The sequence below is a fragment of the Tachysurus fulvidraco genome, chromosome 23, assembly GCF_022655615.1.
Source record: "Tachysurus fulvidraco isolate hzauxx_2018 chromosome 23, HZAU_PFXX_2.0, whole genome shotgun sequence".
Lineage (NCBI taxonomy): Eukaryota > Metazoa > Chordata > Actinopteri > Siluriformes > Bagridae > Tachysurus > Tachysurus fulvidraco.
The window spans coordinates 2,681,799-2,691,798 of NC_062540.1; the positions used below are offsets into that span (position 1 = coordinate 2,681,799).

Sequence of the window (10,000 nt, forward strand, 5' to 3'; positions counted from 1 at the left end):
GAGGAGAAATATTCTGAACAGCGGCGTGTGGGTGTCATTACGCTGCTCGGGTTACGCTGGACAGTGTAAAAGCTAGATCGTGTTCGGAGTTGAACTGAGCCAACAAAAATATACGGATTAAATTCCGACACCTCGTCCACTCAGTACTACTAATCTCGTGATGATTACAACTAGGACTCATAAATAAAAAAGATTAATATCATCATATTAATCTTTTTTATTTATTTCATTTTTATTTGATTTTGATTTGTTTGTTTGTTCGTTTGATTTGTTTTTATTTACAAAAATAATACAACCTGAAAGGGGACACGGTGGCTTAGTGGTTAGCACGTTCGCCTCACACCTCCAGGGTTGGGGGTTCGATTCCCGCCTCCACCTTGTGTGTGTGGAGTTTGCATGTTCTCCCCGTGCCTCGGGGGTTTCCTCCGGGTACTCCGGTTTCCTCCCCCGGTCCAAAGACATGCATGGTAGGTTGATTGGCATCTCTGGAAAATTGTCCATAGTGTGTGAGTGTGTGAGTGAGTGAATATGAGTGTGTGTGTGCCCTGTGATGGGTTGGCACTCCATCCAGGGTGTATCCTGCCTCGATGCCCGATGACGCTTGAGGCACAGGCTCCCCGTGACCCGAGAAGTTCGGATAAGCGGTAAAAGATGAATGAATGAATGAATGAATACAACCTGATTTTAAAAACCTGGGTTAAATGCAATAATAATCTGGCAACCCTATGAAGTTAAAGCTAAACTAAAAATGGTGCGTGTGTGTGTGTGTGTGTGTGTGCAGTGTTGTGCTAGTTACTAAAAAATAGTAACTAGTTACAGTTACTAGTTACTTCATTCAAAAAGTAACTCAATTACGTTATTGATTACTTACACCAAAAAGTAACGCATTACTGTTAAAAGTAACCTTTTAGTTACTTTTTTAAAGAACGTTCTTTAATGTTCCCATTAATGCTCTTTTATGCCTTATGGATTATACAAACACATAACCAGACATCCCAAGTATCCCGGATGTTCCGGGAGTCTCCCACATATTGATAGCGGCTCCCTGATGCCCACAAATTAGTTACAATCTCCCGGAATCTAGAGCGAGCGAGCAAGACTGCGCATGCGCGACAGAGACAAGTATTCAAGTATGTGCTCCAAACCTTGTAACGCACGGTAGAGAAGGAGGGGCCAATCCTGATTGGCCTGTTTCGTTAAGTCAACCAATCAATTGTCAGTGTAACGCGTTAGTGCCCAACACTGTGTGTGTGTGTGAGTGTGTGTGTGTGTGTGTGTGCGTGTGTGTGTGTGCAAAAGACAGCTGCACCTGTGTGAACGTTGCTTTTGTGCTTCTTCAGCGCATCTTTGCTCTTGAATCTCTTTCCGCAGCTCTCGGCCTTACAGATAAACCTGGCTTCTCCTTTACAGGCCTCCTTGTGCTGTTCAAAGCTACACAAAAACATTTGTTTCAGAAAAAAGGAAGAGATGGTCACTTTGTGTGTGTGTGTGTGTGTGTGTGTGTGTGTGTGTGTGTGTGAGTGTGTGTGTGTGTGTGTGTGTGTGTGTGTGTGTGTGTGTGTGTGTAAAGAACCTTGACACCGAGCTGAAGGAGCAGTGACAAAGAGCACACTGGTGAACTCGGGAAGCATCTCCGGCTGAAGAACTCTCAGTGCAGTGGAGAACGCTATGATACACACACACACACACACACACACACACACACACACACACACACACACACACACACACACACGTATACACACACACATGCTGCTGAAACACTCAAGATAAAGAAAATATATACTGAGATTGACTGCATAGTGACAAATCTGAAACACTGTGTGTGTGTGTGTGTGTGTGTGTGTGTGTGTGTGTGTGTGTGTGTGTGTGTGTGTGTGTGTGTGTGTGTGTGTGTAGACTGACTGGCGCTGCAGTGCCTGTTTGACGGGGAACTCTTTGCCACAGTTGCGACACTTGAACTCTTTGTCCTCTGCGCTGGCTCTCTGGTGTAAACTCTGGAGGTGTTCAGCCAGAACCTCCTCACTGGGGAAACTGCTCTCACACAGCAGACACGGGTGATCCTCCTGCTTTATTGATGACTCTACACACACACACACACACACACACAGATGGCTATTCATCAAAGCCGTAAGTAACCCGTAATATCAAACAATAACCACAAGACGTGGTGGTTGTGATTCCCACCATTTTCTCTGCCCCTTGGCTCTGCCCCCTGGAGGTCCCCCAACCTCACGTTAAGAGCCAGTGCTCTATAGAGGCAGTGAGGTCTAATGACAATGCAGAATGGATTCCTGTCGTGCCTACGTTAAAGCTGCAAGCAACACAAACCTGGTTGCGTGCTGACGTTCTTGGCCTCTTTGCTGTCCTCCTCTTCATCTTTGACCATCTCGTCCTCCTCTTCCTCCTCCATGTCGCTGTCCAGGTAGCCGATGAGGAGCTCTGTATCTGTCTCTATGTCATCAACGGCGAGGTAAAAGATATTCTCCCCGTCCTATCGACACAACACAACACAACACAAACACTTGTGTCATGATCCACAGAGGAAGGAGAAATTTAGAGTTGTATAAAAGTCAGGCTTTGATACGGTTTTAAACAGCAGGCAGTGTCTCGTCCCTAACACTAACCACACCGCTCACTCAGGATATTAAAATATACAGGAACATTACTTCACACACACACACACACACGCACAAACCTAAACACACACTCTCACACACAGACACACAGACACACAGACACACAGACACACACACACACACAAGACTGAAGTGAGAACCTAATTATAATAAATTTCTTAGACATATGTTTTAGTGATTCAGGTTATACCTGTCATACATGGACTGATGCTGTGCAGACAGACTGACAAGATGAGGAATAGCTAATCAAATCACTAATAAAAGACACGCACACACACACACACACACGCGCGCGCGCGGTGAGAGATGGAGGGGCGACAGAAGGAAAACAGTTTATCCACTCTTCCTGATTAAGGTCACAGGTCAAACACTGGAAAATCTGAAATGTGCTCTTATCAAACCTTCGTCTTGTCCCGGGTCAAACCGAGACCACATTCATCCTTAAACAAAGCGTTATACAGTGTTCACTGTTCACTGCAACAAGCTCCGCCTCCTCTGTATGTTTAAATATGTGTTACACCCAAACAGGTTAGTCATCTGTTACTAATTATCTACCGATATGGAACTATTAACAATCACGTGATTTTTGATTTATTGATGATATCACGTGATCGTCACTGAGGAAGAACGTGTGTGTGTGTGTGTGTGTGTGTGTGTGTGTGTGTGTGTGTGTGTGTGTGAGAGAGAGGGTTGAGAGAGAGAGAGAGAGAGAGAGAGAGAGAGAGAGAGAGAGAGAGAGAGAGAGAGAGAGAGATTCAGAGAGAGAGAGAGAGAGAGAGCGCTGGAGAGAGAGAGGGAGAGAGAGAGATTCAGAGAGATAGAGAGAGGGAGAGAGAGAGAGGGAGGGAGAGATTCAGAAAAAGAGAGCAAGAGAGAAGGGGGGGGGTGAGAGAGAAAGAGAGAGAGAGCGCACCCCGAACTACAGAGATTTACACAGATGCGAAAGATGAAGGAGAAAATGAAGAGGCAGGAAGACAGAGAGCGAGACAGAAAGATGACACAGTGGTGACATTGTGTATAACTCTGTGTGTGTGTGTGTGTGTGTGTGTGTGTGTGTGTGTGTGTGTGTGTGTGTGTGTGTGTGTGTGTGTGTGTGTGTGTGCATGTGTGTGTGCATGTGTGTGTTTTCCTTATCTTGGGCCAAGCGTCATTACACCTTCTTATCTGACCCGCCTTCAAAGCATCACACACACATACACACAAACACACACACACACACACACACACCACCATCACATTGCAACAAGACATAACATAAACACACACACTCTCTTGTTGTCTTTAGTCTGTTTTGCAGTGTCTCTGTCTGTCTGTTTGTATTTTCTCAGGAATCTTTTCCTGCTTTATAACCTAAAAAAAAACAGTAACACACACTAATAAACCCAGAAACTAGTGTGTGTGTGTGTGTGTGTGTGTGTGTGTGTGTGTGTGTGTGTGTGTGTGTGTGTGTGTGTGTATACACTCAGTCTGACTGATGTGTGTGACAGTTTGATCAGTGATGATGACCACGAGCTGGTACCTGGATGGCAGCCAGGTTCTTCTGCTCCTGAGACGGTGCCTGGTGAACGAAGCGTAGCCAGTTAGCATGTCGAGGGTTGCTGGCATCCAGTATGTACAGCACGTCACCTCGGTTCCCTCGGACCTGCAACAAAAAAACACAGACGCAGTGAAAGCCTAGAGAAGGTGTCAGTCTAAGCAAGAACCGTCTGTTTAAGAAAGAAGAAAGAAGGAACCCAGAAGGTCATGACATGCAGAGTGGCCAATTTAAACATGCTAAAGAAACTGATAAACCCTAAAAAAGGTGGTAACAACAAGCTACAGGTTTATTAACAAGCTCAAGTGTCCAATCGCTGCTCCAGGGTGTGGAGACATCTCCGTGTCTGGATAACTGTGTTGTTGTTGTTGGACCATCTCAAGAGTTAAAGTTGAAGGTTAAAGGTTAGGTACAGGGCTGCCCTTATAGGAGGACGTGGGTCATATCTGCCTCCAACCTTTTGACTTGAGGTTCTGCAGCATTCAGGATCTTGGTTTGGATCCTTATAGCTGTTGTCCTGTTGGATGGTGAACCTTCTTCACTCTCCTTCCACTTAGTTGAAGACAGGAACAGCTTTTCCTTTTAAGTTGCCCTGTCTGTATTTGGCACCATCCATCTTACCCTCAACCTTGACTAGTTTTCCCACAACCCTTCATCAAGATGCTCAGACCACCGTGCTTCAGAGTGGAGATGGTTTTCTCAGGATGTTTGGTTTCTGACTAAAGGCAGAATGATTTGTCTTGGTCTCGTCTGACCAGAAGCTTTAAAACGCCTAATAGTTTTGCTCTCAGCACCTTTCTGGTGGACTGTCCAGGCTAAAGGTTCTACTAGGTTCCACCATCTACGGATCTACGGCTCTCTCCATCTCCTAGGCTGCTTCTGTGACTAATGTCCTCCTTAGCCGGTCACCTGGTGACTACATTTTCCTGTAAGCGCATAAACTCTGACTTTTATTCCTTACATAACCAAGGACTGTTGGCTTAAGAAGAGGGAAATGAATGAGAATGTGCAAAGCTCCATTTTTTAAATCAACCATGAAGCAGATGGACAATGATTTCCCTAAAAACAGGTGAGAAACATGACAGCTTGCTTCCTACAAATAAAAAATGGGCACAGTCGTCCTCCAGAGAAACAAAACGTCTGACCCGATACTGCAACCGGTGGGATTCTGCTATTGTCTAGAACACTGATCCAATACAGGACTCTTACATCATCCTTTTGTTCGCCTGATGTTTCAGTGCTGGATAAACATGTCATGGCCAGGTTTCTAAACCTCATGTTGTTCTCTGTTATATCACAATACGTACTTTAATGGTTCATGAGCGTCTGCGTCATCGTGATCACATGAGTGGTCGATCTTTCTATTTCCTGGCATCGTTATATTTTGTTAATTGTTTGATTTTTCCAACTGAAGTGAATATAAAACACACGACATGCTTTTTTAACATATTAAACAATCTCACCTAACATCAGTCTTGTCTTCGCTAACGAGTTGTTCTCCTGCCTCTGTTTTTGGATACAAATTATTATTTTCGCTAGTTTTATCAGACTGAAATGACAGCTAATGATGCCTCGCACTCTCCGACCATGTAATGTTCCGTCTTAATTGCACATCTGCACTCTCAGCCCTCCAGCACATAAAAGCGCAGTACGGTTAGCAGATTACACGGCATGGTATGGCACTGTAATTTAAGATTTAAACGTACTGTACGCCGCGCATATGTCTGAGAACGCCGCTCGGATAGACAGATGTATAAATCACCTCTGTAATGCGGCCAGGCCCCGGCTGATGCAGGCTCTAATTAAAATGTTGCAGAGCTGAAAATAAAACCTGAATCTCGCAGGGCAAATATTGGGAGAGCGAAGTGGGGAAGGGAAAAGTTCTGGAGAGAAGGTGGGGGGGTTCGTGCTCGTGCCCGCAGTGCTGCTTGGCAGGCAGAGCCGTTATTACCGAGACGACGTAGGCTGAGCGGTATGAGCTGAGAACATGGTCTACATGCCTGCTCTGATTACCCCTTCGCCCAGAGTTGCCCAGCCAAGCGTTTCAGCACTAAAGCACTGCGTCGGTGACGTTCACGATGCCAAACCACTTTTTAGTACTCGAGATTTAGTCGAGTCAAGGCATGTGCCTTTCTGTTCGAACAAAATAAATAAATAAATAAATAAATAAATAAATAAATAAATAAATAAATAAATAAATAAATAAAACATCACTGGACTCTAAATTTAAGCTTAGCTGTATCTGTAATGTTAATCAGACTAATAAGTACATTCTGTCTGGATCTTCTTGAATAAATTCCACTACTGATGGACTGTTTGGATGTTCAAAGAATAAAATCTCAACCTTTGTCATGTGATGTAAGAGTCCTTTAGTTCCAGATATTTTCAATTACACGTCATGTATTATGAAATTTAGCTGCTAAAATTAATTTTATACACCATTAAATAGAAAGAGTAATGAAAGCATGTGTAATTACACTGCTATTGCATGTTATTAGTGATTTATTAGTCTACTAAGGGGTTTAATAAACATAAGATTTTCATCGACGTACCGATTTTTAAAAGAAACAGTTGAAACAAATGAAAAGATTATGATGTGTGTTTTTAAATTCTAAAAACTATTTAACAGACTAGTGACGTGTTTTGCCTATAACATAGTAACAGATTCTGACATCATCTAACGTCGAATCGGCCAAAACAAAAAGTAAACACCAGGGCTAAACATCGAAGCATCTTGGGTTTTAGATTTACATCTTTGTCACCTTCAACATCTCATTTATCTTTAATAAACAGTCAGGGTTGCTATGGATACAGAGCCTGTCCTGGGAATTCTGGACATGAGACAGGAAAACACTTTGAAAGTGATGTATGGTTAGTCAATCTCAAGGCGAACTGGACTTCTCAAGTGTGTGTAGTTAAACATAATGTATTGTTGTGTTTGTAAAAAAAAAAAAAAAAAAATACATTCATTAAACATGAATGCGGGGTCGTTGATGAATTTAACTACCTCCCACATCAGCCTCGGGTCCATGCTCTTGTCTAGATCTCCAGGCATCCTCTTCTCTCCGGCGAACGGGCCGAACTTCTCTCCCTGAAACACACAGTCTCCGAGTTACACACACTTGCTTTAATACACAAATAGCAGAAGAAAGCAGAAAACATTTGCTCTGATGCTCTGATGATCGTCGTGAATTGCAGCAAGATGTGTATGGAATCTGTATTGAATTTAAAAACAGGGTTTTAATTGCATGTTGATTTACTGAATTATAATTTGTTTATAAAAATGTATGGACATGTTATAAGGGACAAACTTTTTAAACCCTAAACAGTTTAGTGCTCTATGAGACTGTCACATCCCTGAGTGATATTTCTAATAATTTTATTTTTCCAATAAAAATAAAATAAAAATCAAATATTTATTTTTTATATTTATCATTTTATTTATTTTATTTAATTTTTCCAAAAATAATAATGATACAAAACAACAATTTGTAACTTATATTTATTTATTTATTATTTTTTTAAGTGGCAGGGAACTTATAGAAGCTACCTAATAAAGGTAACCAGGGAAACTTCCAAACCGCGCCACATTGCCTCCCTAGTGCACTAGATGCGCGCGTGCAGCCCTTCCGCCGTACCCTGGGTAGTGCGCGTGTGAAGGGAGGACGGACCGGTTTGAGATACGGCCTCGGTTCCAGCGTTACCTCGGCTATATACGTGGCACCTCACGGTTACAGAAACGTGAAAAGGCATTAGCGTGACATGTGGACGAGATTAGAAGATGTTACATTAATAAACGCAACAGAAAGATTCGTTCGCTGTAAAAAAATAAATAAAAAAGCCTGAGTTTTCTGTCAGTTTGGCTTCTTTAATGTTTTTTCCCCCAAAACAAACCTTCTTGACTCGTCTCGCAGTGTACAAACCGACTCCGTCCTGGACTTTGGAGGACTTCAGAGCGAACCTGTCTGGCACGTACATACCCAGCATTGTCATTACTCTCACTTACTAATCGGGAAATTTTCTAATTTCCTGACAGAAACCGAATAAACCGGTTTAAAGCTGTTTGTTTTTTTGCTTTTCCCTTAAAATCACGGCGCAGCTCGAGCCTCCATGTCGCTTTGCTTGGCTGTGATTGGTGGAAAGTTCGTAACCAAGGGCAACATGTTTTTCAACGAGGAGGAGCTCCCGTGTTGCTCATGTGACGTCGCAGCGACGCTGCGTTGTGATTGGTGGAAAGTTTGTAACGGACCCTGCGGCTGCACGTTTTTTTTCCCCCTGAACGTGATGATGCTCAGTGGGAATTCATTAAAATTCATTTTAGGTTAATATCAGATACATTATTTATTTATTTATTTATTTATTTATTTATTTTCAATTCCCACATGATGACTGAGTTACGTTTTGACATAGAAAGGGTGCATGTATTCTACATAAGTGTGGCTTTTGTCCAGATGTCCAGAATAAAAAACATGTGCAAGATATGTTTCAGAGTTTGTGACATATTTTCATTCAGTTCATCTTTACTAAGCACTTTATCCTGGTCTTATCTTATCACAAAGGAAAAGATAGAGCGAGTGAAAATACACATAGACGATAACCCAGGCTCGGGATCCAACCAGGAACCCTGGAGCTGTGAGGCAGTCGGTAATGAAGGGTAATTGTTGACGTTAGTTATTAACATAGGGTAAAAGGGCATTGTGGTTAATGAAGAAACCTTCTAACAATAAGTTTTACTCACGTATTGAATTACAAAAAAACTCATATGCAAGTCTCACATGGTCAACTTTTCCTTTAACTTCTTAATTTCAACAAAAAAAACATTACGCTTCTGAGAAGACTTACATGCTTACATTAAAAAAGTCTCATATTTATTTATTTTTTATTTCACCTTGTAATTCACAGTGACCAATATTCATTAAAAAGTCAACTTGTTTCCAACTTTGTTGTCTTACATTTTAGATGTGAACTGGGGCAGTATTTAGGCCACGTGTACCGAGGGAACGGGAAAGAAAAGTCACAGACAACGATGCATGTTAGGAATTAGAAACAGATTAAACAAGCTCTAGATGTGCCACACACTGACATTTGCATCATCCTTTATTCGTTTTTCATCTCAAGTGAACAACTTCGAATGTGACACCAAATACAATTCCTTAAGCTATTACGTGAGCTAAAAGAGCTGAAAGAGTGAAGTTCGGAGCAAGTTCCAGAAATCAGAAATTGTTGTTGTTAGCTCTTTAGTGCCTGGGTTAGCTTTTTGAGCGGGAACTGAACCCGGGCCGCGTCAATGAGAGCAGAGTATCAAATCAGAAATGTTTTAATATCATAAAATATAAAACCAGAGTGAACAAACTGATGGCAGATGCCATCAGTTTGTTGAATTTGTTGAATTCTCAGTCATCAACCTTCCAAAATCAAAACTCTATATATCGGAAATTCTATCTGAAACTCACACCTCACTTCCCCCAGTCCTCCCAGTACTCCAGTTGATGACATCCTTGAAATCAATTTCTATGTTAAAGATACCATACGTGTGATACCACAGTTTATTCCTCCTCACTCATGATTCATAGAGAGCGTTCTTAAATTTCCTGGAAAATTGGCCTTCGGCAGAATTAGCCAGATGAACACTGGGAGAATCTTTTGCCATTGATTTGTTTAGCTTTAATCCCTGAACATCATGACTTGATAAAGTTGAGGCTTGTCATCGAGACCCTTGCGCTCGCTCATTTTGGTGCTCTTATCTCCAGCAACCCCCACCTTCCTGTTCCTGTTTAGTTTATCTGATTGTGTTCACCTGTTCCTTGTTTCCCCTTGATTAGTTTGA

The 10,000-nt window shown here is 42.1% G+C and overlaps 1 protein-coding gene across 3 annotated transcripts in view; it reads right to left on the bottom strand.

Moving 5' to 3' along the window:
* prdm5 (PR domain containing 5) overlaps positions 1-8,654 on the bottom strand; it is a 46,961-nt gene extending 38,307 nt beyond the window's left edge. The window contains exons 1-7 of one of the 3 annotated variants that reach the window (XM_027145205.2): positions 7,724-8,648; positions 7,181-7,264; positions 4,159-4,281; positions 2,332-2,494; positions 1,906-2,083; positions 1,574-1,666; positions 1,310-1,431 (exon numbers count right to left, since the gene is read on the bottom strand). In XM_027145205.2, coding sequence (XP_027001006.1) covers positions 1,310-1,431; positions 1,574-1,666; positions 1,906-2,083; positions 2,332-2,494; positions 4,159-4,281; positions 7,181-7,228 — 727 coding nt within the window. In that variant the 5' untranslated portion in view covers positions 7,229-7,264; positions 7,724-8,648. Of the gene's footprint in view, positions 1-1,309; positions 1,432-1,573; positions 1,667-1,905; positions 2,084-2,331; positions 2,495-4,158; positions 4,282-7,180; positions 7,265-7,723 lie in introns of all 3 variants that reach the window. The other 2 variants (XM_027145204.2, XM_027145207.2) reach the window with 2 other exon arrangements.
* Positions 8,655-10,000: the final 1,346 nt, after the last annotated feature.